Below are 22,426 nucleotides of genomic sequence, written 5' to 3' on the forward strand. Positions count from 1 at the left end.
AAAATCTCCTGTCTGTTACTATAGTTTTGCTTTTTTAAATTAGTTTTTATTTTAATATAATTTTCAAAGTTCAGTTTTAGTTTAGTTTCATTAATGGTTTTGTTAATTTTAGTTTATTTTTTATTTTGTGAACAAATTTTTTATTTAGTTTCACATTTTTTATTTTATTTTTATTTTATTGATTATAGTTTAGCAGAGTTAAAGACCTTTAATTTCAGCAAAATTTAATGTTTGCAGTTTACAGTTAACTCTTAATAATAAAAATTAAATAATTGTTTGAGATTGAACAAAGAACCATAAATAAAAATTATTCATTCAAATTCATATTCATATTAAAGATGAACTCTTGTTAAACATGTGGTGTGTAAGAAAAAAGGTTATTTCTATGATTAATCCTTTCAAACATATTATTCTTGTGTTGATCCATTTGTGCTTTTTGTCTATTGTATCTCTCAATATACTTTTTTAGGGCTGGTTCACACAGAAAGTGTTTTTGACGCGGGCAGTGGAAAGGGGGAAAAGCACAAGGTCTTGAAAAGTTGAACTTATTTTAGCTTGAGTGCCGCGTCTTTAGAGCATCGTGTCGAGACGATGCAAAAGACGAGCGCAGCGGTCATACATGTCCGTCTAGTGAAAAATAAAGTAGCGCAGTCCAATGTAAACACTTGATTTTCCGGTACAGGATGAGAGCTTATTAATTACGAAAATGATCATTTATTTTTGCTAATTATTATTTTATTTCAGTTCGTTTTTAAGTAACTGTTGTTTGTTTGGTTTAGTTTTAGTTTTTCATTTATGTTGAAATCTCTGTTTAATTTTTAGTTTACAAAAATGTTTTAGTCTTAGTTTCAGTCTTTAGTCTTAGTTTCAGTTTTCGTTTACTTGCTTCACATGAGAGCGAGGGCATTTAGGCAATAATGTTTTATTGTAAGGTTAGTTTACCTGACTCTGAAGCTGAGTTGTTGTGACACCTACATTGCCAATAATATATTCATTTTATTACCTTACGAGTCAACTTGATTGTTCCTGTGTTTTTTATGTTCCCATATCAAATTTGTCATAAAACAGTGGGGGAAAAGCATTCAAATGTTTCCTAAAGCCTAAAGTATACTTGTTACGCATTCACTAAGGTGTGTGATGTACATATTATCATTAGTACAGTACGCGCATACTGTATGTGCACAGTGTGATTTGTATAACTACACACTCACTAATAACTTTGAAATAAACACTGGACTGGGCTACTGATGAACGACAAAAACAAACTCCTGGAGATGCTACGAGTACAACAAACACCAGTGTTCACGAGCGCTGGACTCAGGGTTATAGGGTTACGGTTTGGTTTAGGGTTAGTTGCATGTAATAATGCATCATTTATAGTTATTAGCCTACTATGGTAACTGCATGTAACGTGTAACAAGGACACTGTAAAATTAAGTGTTATCACACATTTTTATCGGTCAAAACCTTTAAACAGAAATTCGCCACAGAATAAAAAGGTAATTGCAATTTATCTCAAACTTTTTTTCTTTTTTTTTAGAGAGTTTATATCAAATCGGTCACAAAAACAATTTTTTATGTCTCACAATTCTGATGAAAAAGTCAGAATTGCAAGATAATTAATATTAATAATAACAGTGATAATGATAATAGCAAACGTGTAATTCTGAGTTGTTTTTTCTACAATCGCGAGATTTATTTGATAATATTATAATAATATTGTAATAATAGTGTACCAGGGGTGGTGGTGGTGGTGGTGGGGGCGCAATGGATAAGACACATGCCTTTGGTGTGAGAGACCCGGGTTCGAATCCACTGTGAGACACCAATGTGTCCCTGAGCAAGACACTTAACCCCTAGTTGCTCCAGAGGCGTGCGACCTCTGACATATATAGCAATTGTAAGTCGCTTTGGATAAAAGCGTCAGCTAAATGAATAAATGTAAAATGTAAATGTATATATAACATAATAATATATTGTTATAAGTTATAAAGTCATAATTGTGAGATACATACACAAAATTGTGTGAAATAAAGTCAGAATTGTGTACTTTTCTTGTTTTTTTATTCTGTGGCAGAAACAAGTATACATAAGAAATGGGAACACTGGGAAGTGTCACACCGCATGGACTTTGTGTATTGTTTCCCGCTCTTTGTCAGTTGTCATGGTTATTCATTTGATTTCATCATTATATTCAGGTTTGTGTGTCTCGTTATCTCCCCTATTGAAGTTCAGTTCAGTTCAGTTCAGAGTTTGTCGGGTCTCGTCTCAGTGTGGATTTACTTTGTTGGAATTAAAGCCTGTCTACCTTCATCATCATCTTTCTGTTATTCATGAGTCTCTCCCACACAACCCGTGACAGAAGACCGAAACCTTCTAGTGTTCGTGTTCATGCACACTATCAAGCAGAGTGAACTTTGAAAGGCTGCGTGTTTGTCTGTACACACACTTGTGTTTGCATCAAAACTAAAGGGTAGTTTGGTCTAAACAGAGTAGAATTTCTTCCTTTTTTACATTCTTGTCACATTGAAAACTGCTCTCAGTGAGAATAGGCCTGTGAAAGGAGTCGCACTGACCGTCTATAACAGCACGTATAACAGACATTACAAGTGTTTGTGCTTGAGAATGGAGGCGGACACTAACAGATGCTGCTTTTCTCTGGAGAACGGGTACGAGAGGTGCTTCACTTTCTGCTTCTGGTTCTCTTCTAGGTTGGGATGAAGAGGATCTGTGAGTTTGCTGATGAACGCGTTGATCTTTTCCATTACGCCGCTGCTGTGTTTGACTTCATACACCTACAGTAGGAGCACAGCATCATCACAGTCATCACTCGTCACATCTCTGCTTTACACTGGGCATGCTTGACAAACCTTACTTTTTTAGTAGGCATCTTCAGTTTCATGAACTCAGCCTCGCGACAGAGCACGTTCCATGGAGCATGAATCTTCACAAAGCCCACTCCAGGTGTCTTGGTCTGGAAACACACAACAGATTTTACAGCAAACACATTTCATGATGCCGCCAAGCAGGTGTAATCTCAGGAGAGAGACACAGTGTGTGTACTTCACTGTCAAAGCCTGAAACGAGCACAAGCTCGTCCCTGCAAACACACACACTGAATCTGAAACTCACTGGAACAAGCACTGGCTCGTCCCTGCAAACACACACACTGAATCTGAAACTCACTGGAACAAGCACTGGCTCGTCCCTGCAAACACACACACTGAATCTGAAACTCACTGGAACAAGCACTGGCTCGTCCCTGCAAACACACACACTGAATCTGAAACTCACTGGAACAAGCACTGGCTCATCCCTGCAAACACACACACTGAATCTGAAACTCACTGGAACAAGCACTGGCTCATCCCTGCAAACACACACACTGAATCTGAAACTCACTGGAACAAGCACTGGCTCATCCCTGCAAACACACACACTGAATCTGAAACTCACTGGAACAAGCACTGGCTCATCCCTGCAAACACACACACTGAATCTGAAACTCACTGGAACAAGCACTGGCTCATCTCTGCAAACACACACACTGAATCTGAAACTCACTGGAACAAGCACTGGCTCATCTCTGCAAACACACACACTGAATCTGAAACTCACTGGAACAAGCACTGGCTCATCCCTGCAAACACACACACTGAATCTGAAACTCACTGGAACAAGCACTGGCCCGTCCCTGCAAACACACACACTGAATCTGAAACTCACTGGAACAAGCACTGGCTCATCCCTGCAAACACACACACTGAATCTGAAACTCACTGGAACAAGCACTGGCTCATCCCTGCAAACACACACACTGAATCTGAAACTCACTGGAACAAGCACTGGCTCATCCCTGCAAACACACACACTGAATCTGAAACTCACTGGAACAAGCACTGGCTCATCCCTGCAAACCCACACACTGAATCTGAAACTCCCTGGAACAAGCACTGACTAATCCCTGCAAACACACACACTGAACCTGAAACTCCCTGGAACAAGCACTGGCTCATCCCTGCAAACACACACACTGAACCTGAAACTCCCTGGAACAAGCACTGGCTCATCCCTGCAAACACACACACTTAACCTGAAACTCCCTGGAACAAGCACTGGCTCGTCCCTGCAAACACACACACTGAATCTGAAACTCACTGAAACAAGCACTGGCTCATCCCTGCAAACACACACACTTAACCTGAAACTCCCTGGAACAAGCACTGGCTCGTCCCTGCAAACACACACACTGAATCTGAAACTCACTGGAACAAGCACTGGCTCATCCCTGCAAACACACACACTGAATCTGAAACTCACTGGAACAAGCACTGACTAATCCCTGCAAACACACACACTGAATCTGAAACTCACTGGAACAAGCACTGGCTCATCCCTGCAAACACACACTGAAACATGACTTTATTTCCTGGAGGACTGATATAAATCCCATCAGACTGGAGCTTGACATGTTTGAATGCAACATATCTCAGACCAGTGTTTTCTGCAGCACTACACACCAAAAGATGTGATCTATTTGCAGTCTGAATGAACTGACGATAAAGGAGATAAAAGACAGTGAAATAGCCACAAAATAACACTCAAATATAAACATACTGCACCACTAATGTCGCTGCTTCATTATAATGATCGCACAAAACTGTACTGAATCTAAAAGGGTAGATTATCTCAATAATTCATTACATTTATATAGCGCTTTTCTCAGCACTCAAAGCGCTTTACATAGAAGGGGGAATCTCCTCAACCACCACCAATGTGCAGCATCCACTTGGATGATGCGACGGCAGCCATATTGCGCCAGAACGCCCACCACACACCAGCTTACTGGTGGAGAGGAGACAGTGATGAAGCCAATCAGTATATGAGGATGATTAGGAGGCCATGATGGACAGAGGCCACTGGGCAAATTTGTCCAGGATGCCAGGGTTACACCCCTACTCTTTCGAAAGACATCCTGGGATTTTTAATGACCACTGAGAGTCAGGACCTCGGTTTTACGTCTCATCCGAAGGACGGTGCTCTTTGACAGTATAGTGTCCCCATCACTATACTGGGGCGTTAGGACCCACACAGACCACAGGGTGAGCGCCCCCTGCTGGCCTCACTAACACCTCTTCCAGCAGCAACCTGGTTTTCTCAGGAGGTCTCCCATCCAGGTACTAACCAGGCTCAGACCAGGCTTTCTCAATCAAATAATGTCAACTCAAAAATTGCACTCTGTAATTTCAAACATATTTATATACATGACATACAAGTTTTAACAGAAATTTCATTATATTTTCACAAGTATATTTTAGTTTATCATAAATGCTTTTCAGTACATTCAGCAGTTACACTTTAACCATATTTCAAAGACAAAAGAAGTAATTATGAAATTACATATAAACGTTCTAAAGTCCTACTTTGGTGCATGAAAAAAGCTGAAAAACCTCTTAAGTTCAGGTTATAATATAAATTTAAGTGCAATTAACATGCATTTGTCCAGACTTCAGTGTGTTATTTTAGTGTGTTATTTTAAAGTACTTGTCATGGTTCTGTGTTTTCAGTGACACTGCTGTCGTCATGTGTTTGTGTGAGTGTGGAGTTTGCATCTGGCTCGGGCCGTGCGCTCTTCTGTCCATGTGATATGTTGTGTGCACGGCTTGTGTCCCCTTTCGAGGGAACTCACACAGTGTCGATGATGACACTTTGGGGAACGTCCCCCAGCGCAGCGCCTCTGAAGCATGAAGGAAACTAAGCCAATCATGATTGGTGTTGCGTCATGATGTAACGTGTGATGGCATACATGGAAGCTACAAAGGAACGCCGGCACACAACAGCATTAGCTTTCTGTTCTTCAGCAAGCGCTCTCTGTCGTGTGTGGCTTATTTGGTGTCATCTGTTAGTTTGCAAGCACTATATATATATCATAATGGCATGGCATTTGATAATGGCCCCCAGTCCTTGACGACAGTAACATCGTGGGGGCGAGAGATAATGGTTATGGGATGATGCCTCGGGTGGAGGAGCCGTTGGCGAGTTATTTTTCCCCCAACGCTGCGTTATCCCTAAAGACATCAGTGCTGCTCACCAAACCCTGCCGCGATACATCTACTTTGGTGGATAGGGCTTTAATGACTGCGGGTCGGGCTGGTGCTAGTCTGCACACTATGGCAGTACTGCAGGCTTACCAGGCCAACCTTCTAAAAGATATTGATGAGGGCCAGGGACCAACTCCGGAGGATATTGCAGAAATGAGGAAGGCTGCAGACTTCTCTCCGTGTCACCAAGGAAACGGCCCTGCGCTATCGGCCAGTCTATGGCGGCGAGAGACATTTGTGGTTAAATCTATGAAACTGAAACTCATTTTGTGTTATATTGCCCACGTTACGATGATTTTAGAAATTTATTATTTGGTGAATTGTTTGTTAAAAAGCCTGAAATGTTCTGGATTAGTGATGACGACAAGATTAAATGGTTGTTTAATTTTAATGTGTTTAAATTGGCTACTTTTGTTTGTAAAGCCTGGATGCGGCGGCAGACTTGTTTATTTAAATAAGTTCATGTATGTTGTGCCTACTGTCTGACAACTGTTTTGTTTTTTTGTTTTTTTGTTTTTTTGTTGGTGGTATTGGTGTCTTACAAGCCCATTAGGGCTGGGCATACAGTAGTATGCAAGACACAATAATAAAAATTATTCATTCATTCATTCATTCATTCATTCATTCATTCATTCATTCTATCGGGCATCAAGGAGAAAGAAAGGGCTTTCCCCGATTTTGCCTTCTGGCCTGTTCGGTGACAGGTTTCAGGAGGTGAAAAAACAGTCTGCGGCCTTCAAACAATATCTCAGTCGCCGCTCAAGATCTAAGAAGTCTTCCCCTGGTGGGCAGCTGTAGCTATCTACCAGCTCCTCAGCCTACAGACAGACAGAAAAGGAGAGTGTCGGTTCTAGAGCCCCCCCTCAAGCAGCTCGAACCCTGCCGGAGAGCCGCTTTAGGGGGTCGAGAATGAATCTCGAACGATACCTGAAACCAGCCTCGAGAGGTTGGTTACCTTGGTAAAATATTTAGATGCATGGAAAAATCACCATTCAAAAGGGGTTCACACTGCAATTCGGTTTCCGCCCACCGACATTCAGCGGGATAGTTTGGACTGCAGTCGACCCAGTGCAGGGTCGTGTATTGGAACAGGAAGTAAACTCCCTGCTGGTAAAGGAGGCCATAGAGCATGTTCCTCCGCCGGACAGGGAGTCCGGGTTCTACAGCCGCTACTTCATAGTTCCCAAGAAGGATGGGGGGTTGTGTCCAATTATAGATCTCAGGCAATTGAATTGGTCTCTGAGGAGGTTCAGGTTCAAGATGCTCACTATTCCCATCATCGTGAACCAAATTAAATCCGAGGATTGTTTTGTGAATGACTTAATGACGCATACTTCCACATATCCATCCTTCCATCTTCCATGGTGTCAGGGTGCTAAATTATATTGACGACTGGCTTATTATGGCTCAGTCACATGTCGTCCTTGTCCACATCCAAGCCATGACTGTAAAATATTTTCAGAGAGTGTTAGGGCTCATGGCAGCAGCATCCAACGTGAATCCATTCGGCCTGCTGCACATGAGGGTCCTACAGTGGTGGTTGAAAACCAAGGGGTTTTCCCCGAGGGGAAACCCATTCCACATGATCAGGGTTACGCGCAGATGCCTTCGTTCCCTATCTATGTGGAAAAAAAGCTTGGTTTCTATCCCAAGGCCCAGTGCTGGGAGCGTCATGTCACCGGAAAGCCGTTTTGACAGAGGCATCCCTCACAGGTTGGGGCGCAGTCATGGACGGCCGCTTTACGAGAGGTCTATGGCAGGAACATCATTCCTCCTGGCACATAAGTTGCCTGGAATTGCTGGCAGTCTTCCGAGCTCTGAGGAGCTTTCTGTAAGACCTCAAAGGTCACCACGTTCTTGTAAGGTCAGACAACATGACTGGCCTATATTGCAGATTATGTATTGCCCTCTATGCAGATTGGCACATCAGATCCTTCTGTGGTCCCAGGGGAGACCATTGTCTCTCAGAGCAACATACATCCCAGGGGACCAGAATCAGGGAGCAGACATCCTGTCGAGGCAGGGGCTGAGGCCCGAGGAATGGAGACTTCACCCCGAGGTGGTGAAGTCGATATGCGAGAGGTTCGGCCCAGTGGACGTGGATCTGTTCGCGTCTCGAGAGACGTCACACTGTCCCACCACTGGGGTTGGATGCCATGGTGCAGACGTGGCCGATTCCCATCAGGAGGGACCTGCTGATGCAGGCCCAGGCTCAATATTTCACCCTCGGCCAAAGTTATGGAAACTGTGGGTCTGGCCGCTGAGGGGGTACAGTACCGAGAGGCTGGCCTGTCAGTAGGAGTAGTCGAGACCATACTCAGCTCTAGAGCTCCTTCCACAAGGAAACTGTACGGCCTCTTTGGTGTAGAGAGCGTGAGGTGGACCTAGTTAACTGCCCGGTGGCTTCAGTGCTGGAGTTCCTCCAGGACCCGTCTACACTCAAGGTGTACGTGGCTGCCATTGCGGCTTTCCACGCTCCTCTGGGTGATGGGCCTCTGGGGAGACATCAGCTGGTCATAACGTTTCCTCCGTGGGGCTTGGAGGATGAGACCTGTGGATCTTACCAGAGTTCCCACATGGGACCTGGCTGTGGTTCTCGAAATGTTGGTCGAGGCCCCCTTCAAACATTTGGAGTCGGCTGAGGCCAAGAACTTTTCCCTAAAGGTAGCTTTTTTATCAGCCATTACTTCTCTGAGGAGAGTAGGAGATCTTCAGGCTCTGTCTATATTAGCTGAGTGCCTGGAGTTTTCTCCAGGCGACATTAAGGCTATCTTGCATCCCAGGCCGGGCTATGTGCCTAAAGTGCCATCTAATGTGGCACGGCCTACGGTTCTGCAGGATTTTCATCCTCCACCTCATGTGAAGGCGGATGAAGAAAGACTTAATTTGCTCTGCTCTGTCAGAGCTCTCAAGATTTGTGTCCAGAGTTCTTCTTCATGGCGGAAGTCAGATCAGTTGCTGGTGTGTTTCGGGTCACCCAAGAAGGGGCTTCCTGCATCCAAACAGACCATCAGCAACTGGAATATTCAGGCTATCTCCATGGCCTGTCAGGTGCACAGTTTGCCTTCCCCTTTGGCCGTGAGGGCTCATTCAACCAGAGACATGGTATCCTCTAGAGCCCTCCTTTCAGATTTTTATAGTCTGGACATCCAGTCTATGCCAGGCACTCTAGTGCTCTCCTAAGTGTGCTCAGCTTCATACTGGGACCGGCAGGGCTCGTTGTGGCATAGTGGGTTCCCTGTTGTCTTTTGTTTTGCCTTGCCATGAGCCATTTGTTTCCCAGCTCTCTGGCTGATGTCTGGGTTTGGTTTTGCCAGGTTTTTTGAATTGCCTTTTAATTTGTGTTAATAGAGAACTGTTTGAGCTTCCCTGGCTGTTCTGCGCTTTCTGTCTGCAAATCCTAACAGCATTTTTTTTTTTGTATAATAAATACTCTTTTAAAAAGTATGCTAAAGTGCACTTCTTTCTCACAAGGTTAGTATCCAATTCACTTATTGAATGGCAAGTCACATCTGACAAAAAACAAGAACTGTTTCATGAAACTTAAATGTGTATTATGACTGACTGGCTATTCACAATGACACAAAGTATAACAAACGCAGGGTTTTGTAAAACAAAAACAAAATAAACGTTACATTTTTAAAACATTTAGATATGCTGTCAACATATTTCATATTTATAGAACTTTAAACGCAGTGTCTGTTTACAGTGAGTGCAGATCGCCCACCAGTGTCTGATTCAGTGCCGAGACTTCTGGGGGACCTTAGCAAAACCCTCCCAGTCAATGCGTTCATAAAAAACCCCTAATGACCCCTAAACCCCTCATAGTCCTTGGGCCAAGACCCAAAATTTCACGTATTGGTACCATCTGGGTGGGCAAATTCTAGTTGTGATTTTTTACATCATATGCATCCCTAGATAATGTTTTGACATGATAACCCTTGCCAACTGGCAGCTTAGTAGTGGTTATGACCGCTTGAAGTGACTGACCCCTGTAAGCGGAAAAAATGGCAAAAGTACCTTCCATGGAAATAATCTGGTTCATCCAGTTGATAATTCATCAAGTGGTTCATTCATCACAAATAAAGTAGGTTCCAAATTAGTGAAATAATGAGAAAAAGGCAATAATTCCAAAATAAATTGCTAAAAATTGCTAAATTTGGGAGTTTTAGCATGTCAAACCGTAATACCCCAATATCATGAAATAGTCTAGTAGCCAACTAGGTGAACCCGGAAATGTTGAGTACACCAAAGTTTTATTGCAGAAATGTGAAGTATGGGTCCCCAGCATACAGGAACTACCGGATGCTAATTTGCATATGTTGAGCAATTTGCATGATTAGCATAATTAGCATTATTAGCTTAATCGTCCATTTTCACCAGATATTTTGCACTGTATGGTCAATTTCTACAATATGTGAGTGGTTTTAGAGGATGCTGATTTCATTTCTGGCATTTTCAGATTTCAAAGAGCTAATTTTATGACATATTTTTATTTATTTAGGCAAATTATGATTACTTTCAGACATAATTTTAGGTTATTTTTATGGTAAACAAAATAATTTTACATTTCACAATCATGAGTGCTCTTGTGAATGTTGATGCATTGTTTTCAGTGTGTAGTGAGGCTGAATCCCATCCTGACACTTTTAAAAATTCAAAATTGCTTTTTGTATAAAAGATAAATCTTTGTTAGGCTGAATGTTATGCATTTCTGGAGGAAAAATCAATGCGGGTATTTAACATAACTTGGATCCTGCCACTGTACGATACATATTAATGGGGTAGGTCTTTAAGACACCCATTGAGATGACATCACCTAAACCCATCACCAGAATGCAGAATTTCAACGGTATCAACATTGATTCCATGTGATAGTATTAGATCTAGAGTATGATTACGACAATGAGTAGGTCCTGACATGTGTTGTCTAACTCCAATAGAGTTAAGAATATCTTTAAATGCCAATCCCAATGCATCTTTTTCGTTATCTACATGTATATTAAAATCACCAACAATTAGGATTTTATCTGCAGCCAGTACTAACTCTGATAGAAAGTCAGCAAATTCTTTGATAAAGTCTGTATGGTGTCCTGGTGGCCTGTATACATTAGCCAGCACAAATTCAAACATGATTTATCATTTACACTCGATGTTGTTACATTAAGCACCAACACTTCAAAAGAATTATATTTGAAACTAGACTTCTTAGTAAATTTGAAAGTATTACTATAAATTAGAGCAACACCTCCCCCTTTGCCTTTCAGATGAGGCTCATGTTTATAACAGTAATCTTAGAACAGATAGTCTGTAATCATATCATTAACAATAAGTGCTTTTGAAGTAAGGGATCGAATATTCAGCAAACCGAGCTTTATCGTTTGCTCAATTGTATTATATCTGTTTTTTATTTGTTGAACATCAATGAAATGTTTACCCTTAGATGGGTTTGGGAGTTTTTTGTATTTCCTAATTCGGGGAACAGACACAGTCTCTATATGATGATATCTAGGTGAAAGAGGCTCTATGTGATGGGATTTATCTGACCTTGGTGACGTGAGACAGCTAGCAGACGGTCGGTTTAGCCAGTCTGTCTGCTTCCTGACCTGAGCCCCAGATTGTCATGTTTGAGCTCTAAGACTATGTGCCATATTACTAGAGAGAAGAGCAGCACCATCCCAGGAGGGATGAATACCATCTCTTTTCAACAGGTCAGGCTTGCCCAAAAAACTTTTCCAATTGTCTATGAACTCTATATTATTTTGCGGACACCATTTAGACAGCCAGCCATTGAGTGATGACAATCTGCTAACTATCTCATCACTCCTGCGAACAGGAAGGGGGCCAGAGCAAATTACAGTACCTGACATCGTACTTGCGAGTTCACACACCTCTTTAATGTTAATTTTGGTGATCTCCGACTGGCGGAGTCAAACATCATTAGTGCCGACGTGAATAATAATCTTAGATAATTTACGATTAGCATTAGGCAGCACTTTTAAATTTGCTTTGATGTCAGGCGCTCTGGCTCCAGGCAAACATGTGACTATGGTGGCTGGTGTCTCTATTTTCACGTTCCGTGTAATAGATGTCCTTGTACACATCAAAGACAACATCTATACGCTGGCTCTTCCCCCCTTCGTGCAGCTCCTTGTCCAGAGCTGAGACAGCCAACTGCGCAAAGGAATTGTCTTGGCCCTTCAGTTTCTGTAACAGGCTCATTCCATCAATGGCGGTTGTTGATGGCTCTGGGATTTCCTCAGCTGGGGACACGCTCTTCTCCAACTCTCTGGCCAAAGCTGCCTTGTTGGTCTTGCGTAGAGACCCATCCTTATTAGCTAGGGCCCAAGGCAGAGGTCCCAGAGGATGAGCCAAGACGTCACTCATGTGTAGTTGTCGGCTCTGTGCCACCAAGATCATGTGACCAAAGAGGTTTCTTTCGGCCTACAATAATACCTGCTTGCCTTGCTCCTGGCTGTGTTGCTTCTTCTTGATCTCTGAGAATGTTTTAAAGTTTTTTCTTGGTCATCGTGTCGTAGAAAAGTATCACTCTTGTTTCCAGATATTCTGTCTTGAAATTTTGGTAAACCTCTTCTCCAATCTCCTTGGCCTCAAGTAGTTAATTTGCCACATCAGGTGGGGCTACAGTTACAATTGACAGACTGACAAACTCTTCTTGTTCTGGACTGAACGGATTCTGCCAGCAATTTTCCAGGAGATCAAAGATGGACTGGACAATCTGCCTCATCTCTTCTGAACCTGGGCGGCTGTAGTTCTGGATGATTCAGCTGAGAATCACCCCAATCGACCATCTCTCTCAGCTTTCTTAGGTATGCGCTGCGGTACTCTGCTGTCAGGTAGTACTTCGGGAAGCCCTTTGTTCCTCCTGCTGTCTGTGTGTCCTTGTTGATGGTCTCCTTAATGGTCTGGTTGACTGCATCCACAGGAAGAAACAACTTAACGTAGCATCACAAAATATGCAAGTGTAGGTGAAGGCCTGTCGGTGTGCAAGTTTGTGCACAAAGCTAAAATATCACAATGGATCCAATGTCCGCGACTGTTTGCCGAATGACCGCGAGCTGTCCGGTAGTTAATCTTTTAGATTGACATCGGAGCTGTTTATTTTGTGGTTAGAAAACGGCATAATATAATAGCAATGAAGGTTGTGACCAAGATAAACACAGATTTTGGAATAAAATGGGGTTTCTGGGCATATGTGTTAATATCTACCTGAAATTCAACGTTTCTTATTTTCTTGTGTTACAAAGCTGTTACCTAATACATTCCACATGAACCTGAAAACAAAACTTATTGAAATATATTATACAAAAATTAAGAACAAATCGTATGTACATTTTATGACTTTCCAATGGTAGACAGTAGAGTCGACAATACATGTGTTATTTTTCTTTTCTTTTATATTTTTTACAACTCAAAACAACAAAATATCAGTGTGAATTCAAAAATATCGACTTTATTATGCCTTTTAATATTTACAAATATTTTAGTTTGCTTGGTATTAATATTAGATCACTGTTATTATGGTATTGGACGTTTGTGTATTTTTCAAAAATAATTCTAATACATAAAAGTAGGAAAATTACCAATTCTAAAAAAAAGTATAAAAAGCTGGGACTGTGGAAAGGTTATCATATTAAAATGAACTTATATTAACCCCATAAACAATTTAGTACAGGTAAGGTTTTGCCCACCCAGATGGTACCAATATCTGGTCTGGCCCATGGACTATCATCTCTTCATTCAGAGCAGTTTCACTGTCAACAAACAGCAGTGAGTTGAAACAGTCAGTAGTTCCATACATTTTTTTTTTTTTTTTACAAACGATAGGACAAATACAATAAATTAAAAAAGAAACAAATTAAATAAACTGTTTAGCGTACTAGCGTACAGAATTACAGAATTAAATGTAATAAAACTCGGTAAAGTCTTCGCCATATAAATTTAAATATACATTGATTCTTATTAAAGCATTGCATTATTTTCAGTTGGAAAAAAATGCACAATATTTATTGCATTAATATTAATTAGTACCATAAAATTCTCTCAAAATGCAAAAGAAAAAATATTGTTGATCAAAAATATTACATTTATTTTACCGTGGGGGAAAAAAGATACATTTCAGGGGTTCAGTCACTTTTGACCGTTGAGAACACAAGTGTGAGTCCCACATAAAGAGCACCGGAGGGTTAAAGCAACAGTGAGAAGACGAGTGTTGGAATCAGGAAACGAGGCGCGCCAGATTGGGTTTCTCACACACACACGCGTCACACACAGCATGTGGAGCATGTGCACTACTATGAGCCCTACATAGACTGCAGCACAGCGGATCCCATGTCAGAGTCTCACAGCCAAGACCAAAAAAACAAACAGCTGCTATCATCATTACTTCAGCCAATTATCAAATCCATGAAACTCTGCGAGGCATTTAATAGCATAACCACATGAGCCAGACTATACATGGTTTCACATGCATTCATACGCTCTCATAAACGTGTGCTAGTTCACTGAGCAGAGCAGGTGCACACAGGCCAATCCCATTCATTCTGAAGAAGACACATTACCAGTGATGGACTGGTCACTTTACAGAAATAAGCTTCATTGTTGTTAATAAAGCCACACAGCAATTTAAAAATGATCTGTTGTTTTATGTAGATATAAAAAAAAGGAGAGAAACAATTTCACAGCAGACGCACATTTGTGTGATTTGAGGCTTTGGAGCCGATTGAACGTTATTTGGGATCATGTGTTTCAGTATCACTGCTGAAGTTCTGCATAAACTGATATCAGGTGACAAAAGGTAATAAAAGATACTAATAAATCAAACAAAACCTCATATTATTCACTGTATAGCTGTTTCTAACATATTATGAATTTTATATTTTAAATTAAAATATTTAAGAGTTGTGATGGATTTTAATGAATAGATTTAGATTATGCCCTTAGATGCATGCATGCATGTTTTGTATTGGGAAGGTATTCATTATCAGAACAGTAAATTCTTCTTTTGTGTCCCTGACCAGGACTCAGACTGAGCACATGGACATGGTCTGTTGGCTGCCAACCTGAGAGCCACTGCTTTGATGGGGAAAAACATACCTTTGCCATACGACTATTACATAGTTATTACTACTAACTAGTTACTAACCCCTAACCCTAAAGAAGTGAGAGAGCAGTTTTGTTAGGATGGAATTAATAACTATAGTGATATGTCAATTAAATATAATTTGTGTTACAACCTGGTACACTAATTAAGTCAAATAGCACCATAGACCACCATCTACAGTTCGAAATTTCCACCTTGACATTAAAGTATTATAACTTGTGCAGCATTGCACTGTCTCTCCCTACAAGCTTTAAAATTGGCTTGACTCATTCCCATAGATATGGGTACTGATTGATAGAGGTTTTGGGATACTAGGTTATGTTTCCAAGCTGATATTCACTTTGAAAACTGGTTCTCTTTAGGCGGAGATAGTTTTTTTCATGTTCTAGTTCTGTTGTCTCTTACAGTGTACAATAAATGTTCATTCTGACACTTCAGCAGACATCCCATGAGTGTTGGCTTTCATTTGATACCATTTTTATGAATATGGTCCTTGTGGTTGTGGAGATATTCAACATTTACTGTTGGCATGTCGTGTTGAGCAGGAAACCCAAAAATTTGCCTGAAATTGCTTGTACAAGTAAAAAAAATCAGCTTGACAACCACCCTAATATCTTACCTATGGGTGTCTTCTAACTAAAAAAATAGGGTGACAGCTTGTACCAAAACATGTCCGCAAAAGTCTTAACGGAAGCCCTTTTCAGAATTGGCCCCTTGGCCATAATCAACTTTAATTAATCAACTAACATTTGTTTTTCTTGCAGGAACAACATTCATATGCTTTTAAATGTTTCCAAACTCTTTGGGGAAAACTTGTGACTTTGAGTGTGTGTGTGTGTGTGTGTGTGTGTGTGTGTGTGTGTGTGTGTGTGTGTGTGTGTGTGTGTGTGTGTGTGTGTGTGTGTGTGTGTGTGTGTGTGTGTGTGTGTGTGTATAAATAATAATTAAGGGAAGTGAAACTAGACAGATGACTAGATCTGAAACCTTGTAATAATAAGTAATCACAAAATCAGAGTTAGCTTGTGCCAGTGACAGAGGGAATGAACCAACTGAACCAATCATACTGAAGGTGACATGTTAGTCTTATTTGTTTTCTCGATTCTATAAAAACTGTTGTATCCGTGTTTGACGGTAGACATTTAAAGGACATTCGCTAAGGTCTGTTTGTCGATTTATTCCTGCGCAGGAAGCTAGTTTAGGAAGCTAGTTTAGGAAGGAAGCTAGTTTAGGGAAGCAAGTTAGTTAGAGTAAGACTCGGCCAGATGTCGACTGAAGACGTAAGTGCTATAGAGTATAAAGGTACTGGGTGTCGATTAGTAGATGCCTGAGATAATTAGGTTTAGGGAAAAATCTACCAGAGTCTTCTTGAGCCAAATGAAGATTTAATGCTCTGTCAGTAATTATATATATATACAATGACCAAACTTTCTTTTTTTTTTTCTTTTTTTTTACGGAAATAGTTTATGTTAAAAGTAAAGAACTTACTGTAAGTGTGAACTAATGTAATGTTTCTGGACACTTGTAATTAAATGAAAATGTATTATAGTTTACATTTGTGTCATATACAGTTAGCTGAGCTTTAGAGTGATTAGTGTTGACAAGCATTTATGATCAAGTAAAATATATACTGTAATGTCACATATATTAAACGTCTGTCATGTTTTTCAATGTATTATTTTTAATGAAGTTGCAATTTAAATAAATTTAAACATATTTTTATATTAAATGTAATATTGAATAACACGCTACAGTTAAAATTATAATCTGTAGATGTGCTTTAGTGTGTTAGTCAACACTTCAAAATAAGTGTGCTTCTTTAAGTTTATTAAAACATAATGGTTTAAAATATACTTTACAAAAAAGCGTTTAATTTCATTACTATAAAGTGGAGTTTTTAAACGTTAAATTTTAAGTGTGGAAAGAAACAGTCATGAAGGTGTTTTCTCTTTACGTAAACTTGGCCGTTTATTCCATTATATTATCAGCAAGTACATGTTCAATAAGACGTCATTTCCTCACTGGAACTTATGACTTTAAGGCCACAAATCAAATGTTCTTCTACACAGTAGCTGGTGTTACTATATACTGTAGTTCTGCTCCTATATTTTGATTGGTTAAGCAATAAGTAAAGGTTTCCCTGCTCGTGTGTGTGTGTAGTTCGGAGGCCTCCAGACCCGCGTGTGTGTCCCAGTACACACACACACACAGCGACTGATATTCACTGCAGTAACGGTATGTCAGCATGGCTGGACTGCTTTACTGACCAATCAGCATTCAGGACCGCTTGACCACAGCAAACCCCACGAACGAGCAGCTGCAAGTGTGTCAGTCTCGGCTCTCGCCGTCAGTGCTGTGTGACACCACAATGTGTGTTTTGTGCTGAAGTGAAACAGCTGAGCTCAGCCGAAAACAGACAAAAGCCCTGTGCAGCAGGCCTGGACAAACACACGTACCTCCTCGTCTCGCTCCAGCTCCAGGCCCATCTCCAGCAGCCCGCTCTCGAACTCGTCCCGGCGCTGGGCCTTGTCCTGGTCGTGGTGCTCCTGGTGGTCGGGCGAGCCCCGCTCGGCGTCGGCTGGGGGAGGAGGAGGAGGAGGAGGGGGACGGCCCCGTCTCAGGGTGCGTGTGAAGGCGTTGTCTCGGAGGCGGGAACCACCGGCCCGGCTGCTCTTCTTGATGTGGTAGGTGAGGATATAGTCCACCCGTCTCCGGCCGTCCTGGAAGAACAGACCCTGCCGGCATTGAGTGTTCTCCTCAGGAGTGAGAGACTTCAGGAGCTGAGAGGAGAGAGGAGGCCAGAACATGAGTGTGTGTGTGTGTGTGTGTGTGTGTGTGTGTGTGTGTGTGACTGCAGTGGCCAGTCAAAGGTCAAGATCGCAGCATCTGACCCAACACATCAGCTCTAAGTGTTCGTACACCTCATTGTCCTGAGCTCAGATCAGCATATGATGAAGCTTTGGACACACTTCATCATGATCTCAAGGCTTCTGCGGAAACGCTTGGAAGAAGTTCGCCGACAAATATAAATTGTGGCTTATTATCATATTCTTTACCAAACTAAAGGCACCGTTGCAGTGGATGTTGGATGAAGAGAAAGAGTGAATGTTGAGAGTCAGCAGAAAGTGTTCACGTGTTTACGTGTCATTAGTCATCTGAAAAAATCATTTTCACAGTGTTTGTCAAATAATGCACGTATGAGAGAGATGTCGAGCGCTTTACAATAAAACACTTTCTCGTTTAATTCTGTGTTGCTTGACATTTCTTGAGTTATTTTGTGAAATTTAGCAATTTCTCAGTGAAAATTGTTTCAAAGACTTTTTTTTTCTGTGTATTTACTGTTATTCTAAAATGTGAAATCATTTTTTTACAGAGTTTCTGTCGTATCGGACAGGATCTTTACCATTACAACAAACTGAAGGACATTGACAAATGTGTATTGAGCAGATCTCATGTGATCAGTGTGATTAACGCTGCAGAAGACATTTCCAGAGCTGATCTACAGTGTGTTAGTGTTATGTAATCTCTCTAGTGTGTACACGATTAGTGTGTATTTACTAACATAAGCATTGTTGAGAAGCCTGTAAAATGTTAGGATATAAACATGAATCTCAGACCACTTATATGTGCAACTAAACCAGATGTTGTTTTCTCAGGTTAATCAAAGGCAACAGGGACACAATATAAATAATGATAATTAATTTTTGTTGTTGAAAATGTACACAATAACAAAGAATACAAAATCATTAAATGCCTTCATAAGACACTCAGCACTACCAGTGAAATGATTGGAATAATTTAGATTTTTAAAAATGTTTACTTTCATTTTAAATATGCGCTCAATATTATTATTAATTTAAAATACATTTTTTTATTATACATTTTTTTTGTGTGGAAACTGTGAAACACAACCATTCAAAAGTTTGGAGTATATATATATATGAATATATAAACCATTTTATTCAACAATAACAAGTGACAACACAGTGACAGTAAAGACATTTATATTGTTACCAAAAGATTTCTATATTGAATAAATGCTGTTCTTTTGAATCCTGTAAATATATATCACGGTTTATACAAAAATATGAAGCAGCAAAAACTATTTCAACTTTGATCATTATTAATAATTAAGCACCAATAACAACTGATCACTGAGCAGTAAATCAGCATATTAGAATGATTTCTGAAGGATCATGTGGAAATACAGTTATCTGTTTCACACTATTACTATTTTTACTGTATTATGACCAAATAAATTGAGCAGAAGAAACTTCTTCCAGAAGCATTTTAACAACAGAATTGTTCCAAACTTTTGACTGGTATCGTAATAAATTCCTGGCAAAAAAATAAATAAAAATAAGGTCCAACTCTATTCAGGCCTTTTTTTTGATCTGCCAAATAAATATATTCTCAATTACGAAAATAATTTCACATGAATATATATTTTACAGAAACAAACAACATAAAAACAGTGACTCTGTGCTAAATGACTGCCTTTCTCTCTCTCTCTCTCTCTCTCTCTCTCTCTCTCTCTCTCTCTCTCTCTCTCTCTCTCTCTCTCTCTCTCTCTCTTCTTCTATCCCGAAGAATATGGTAGTCCTGAGTAATATTGCACAATGCAATGATGATCTTTGAATAACCAGCAACACAACTAGATAATCTTAACGTCAGATGGAGGAGCACAACACTCTTATGTGCATATTCATTCATCTCTGAGTAGTTTAATATTACCTTTTGTGAAAGCCATAATTATGACCACTAAAGATCCAGTGCTGTTTCATAACTTCTCAACATGAATGTCCATGTTTGGCCACACTATGTCAGTGCTGGAGATCAAACTCCTGCAGATGCTGGTGAATGTGTTGATCTTAGTTCAGCTCCCGTAATGAAAGGATCTGAGTCATGTTTGACATGCAGCCGCTAATACACTGTTAAATCATGTTCGACACGAGTTACCTTGAACTTGAGACTGTCAACTACCGGCTCTTATTACGGGAACCACAATTAATAACTAATAATATGACAGATATATATATAACATTGACAATGAAGTACAGTAAGCCGGTTTCTGTTGCACTGTGACTAGGTCTGATGTGTTCCCTGTACAACGCGCTCAGCACAAACACACTATGCGACAGTAATCTTAGATAGAAAGTCCTAATTTATGAGGTCAGCTTTTTTTGTGGAGCGACAGCAACCGATCCAGCAACTGCTGACTGTGTTATGGGGTGTAGGATTTCCTCTGGCACCCCCCTTCATCTTATGGGGACATGCGCTCATATTTTAGGATCAAACGCATTAGACCATATAGATCTAGCACATGCTCATTTACTGTACTTATTGATCTATATGTACTTCATGTGCGTTTATCAAATTGTCAATTAAGCAATAATAGTCATCATTAATCGCAGATATTGCATATGCATTATAAATATGGGGTATAAAAGTCCTAAAACTTCCTGAATAATCATTAACACAAGCCACACGCACCTGAAATTTGCCATGGAACAGCACGTCCCTTAAGAAGTGTGCTTTCTTGCAGGAGGTCTGAGGTTGAGAGACGCCACTTTCTTTCTCGGTTAAATCCATCTCCCAATCACAGTAAGAACCTGTTCTCACACTCCCTTAATCTTACACACTGTTCTCAGTCTGTCTGTTTCTTTCTGTCTTTCAGATTGAAGCAAGCCGCAGGTCACCAACTGATCCCTGTTGTTACTTGAGAGGAGTGAGAGGAGTGAGAGGAGCTAATATTAGATTCAACTATAAAGCCATACATCAAAGCCTCCAAGATGCCCTTACTCACACACACGGCTGCTGGTCAGAAGTCAGCTTAGTCTATGGAAACGGGACTTTCCGAAGTATGTCAAAATAGCTAGGTATGTTGTTTTTACCTTTGTAAAATATCTGTAATACGGAAACTTGTTTCCGCCATGATTTAAAAAATAAAAAAGTTAATTGCGACTTTTTATCTCGCAATTCTGACTTTTTCCCTCACAATTCTGACTTTACATCTTCATGTCTTGTCTCGCCCACACTCCCTTCGCTGAGGTTCGTGCTATAAGCAGGGGCCCCGCTGAAATATTGTTATGTGATGAGCTGGATTACGCCATGTTGCAAGACCTACAGTCTCCACTGGTCCCGTCCAGCTCCAAGTCTCCTTCATCAAGGATGGTCCCGTTCAGCTCCAAGTCTCCTTCATCAAGGATGGTCCCGTCCAGCTCCAAGTCTCCTTCATCATGGATGGTCCCGTTCAGTTCCAAGTCTCCTTCATCATGGATGGTCCCGTCCAGCTCCAAGTGTCCATCGTCAAGGATGGTCCCGTCCAGCTCCAAGCCTTCTTCAGCGAGGATGGTCCCGTCCAGCTCCAAGTCTCCTTCATCATGGATGGTCCCGTTCAGTTCCAAGAGTCCATCGTCAAGGATGGTCCCGTCCAGCTCCAAGTCTTCTTCATCAAGGATGGTCCCGTCCAGCTCCAAGCCTTCTTCATCAAGGATGGTCCCGTCCAGCTCCAAGATTCCTTCATCTAGGATGGTCCCGTCCAGCTCCAAGTGTCCATCATCAAGGATGGTCCTGTCCAGCTCCAAGTGTCCATCATCAAGGATGGTCCTGTCCAGCTCCAAGTGTCCATCGTCAAGGGTGGTCCCATCCAGCTCCAAGCCTTCTTCAGCGAGGATGGTCCCGTCCAGCTCCAAGTCTCCTTCATCAAGGATGGTCCCGTCCAGCTCCAAGTCTCCTTCATCATGGATGGTCCCGTTCAGTTCCAAATCTCCTTCATCATGGATGGTCCCGTCCAGCTCCAAGTGTCCATCGTCAAGGATGGTCCCGTCCAGCTCCAAGCCTTCTTCAGCGAGGATGGTCCCGTCCAGCTCTAAGTCTCCTTCATCATGGATGGTCCCGTTCAGTTCCAAGAGTCCATCGTCAAGGATGGTCCCGTCCAGCTCCAAGTGTCCTTCATCGAGGATGGTCCCATTCAGCTCTAAGCCTTCTTCAACGAGGATGGTCCCGTCCAGCTCTAAGCCTTCTTCAACGAGGATGGTCCCGTCCAACTCTAAGCCTTCTTCAACGAGGATGGTCCCGTCCAGCTCCAAGTGTCCTTCATCATGGATGGTCCTGTCCAGCTCCAAGTGTCCTTCATCGAGGATGGTCCCATTCAGCTCTAAGCCTTCTTCAACGAGGATGGTCCCGTCCAGCTCTAAGCCTT

At 41.2% G+C, this 22,426-nt stretch overlaps 1 protein-coding gene across 1 annotated transcript in view; it reads right to left on the reverse strand.

The window, feature by feature from the left end:
- Positions 1-20,905, reverse strand: part of ano1b (anoctamin 1, calcium activated chloride channel b) — a 41,530-nt gene extending 20,625 nt beyond the window's left edge. The window contains exons 1-4 of the mRNA XM_082159648.1: positions 20,716-20,905; positions 17,679-18,002; positions 2,876-2,974; positions 2,644-2,795 (exon numbers count right to left, since the gene is read on the reverse strand). Coding sequence (XP_082015774.1) covers positions 2,644-2,795; positions 2,876-2,974; positions 17,679-18,002; positions 20,716-20,814 — 674 coding nt within the window. The 5' untranslated portion in view covers positions 20,815-20,905. The remainder of the gene's footprint in view (positions 1-2,643; positions 2,796-2,875; positions 2,975-17,678; positions 18,003-20,715) is intronic.
- Positions 20,906-22,426: the final 1,521 nt, after the last annotated feature.

This window comes from Leuciscus leuciscus (assembly GCF_965113295.1).
Source record: "Leuciscus leuciscus genome assembly, chromosome: 25".
Taxonomy (NCBI): domain Eukaryota; kingdom Metazoa; phylum Chordata; class Actinopteri; order Cypriniformes; family Leuciscidae; genus Leuciscus; species Leuciscus leuciscus.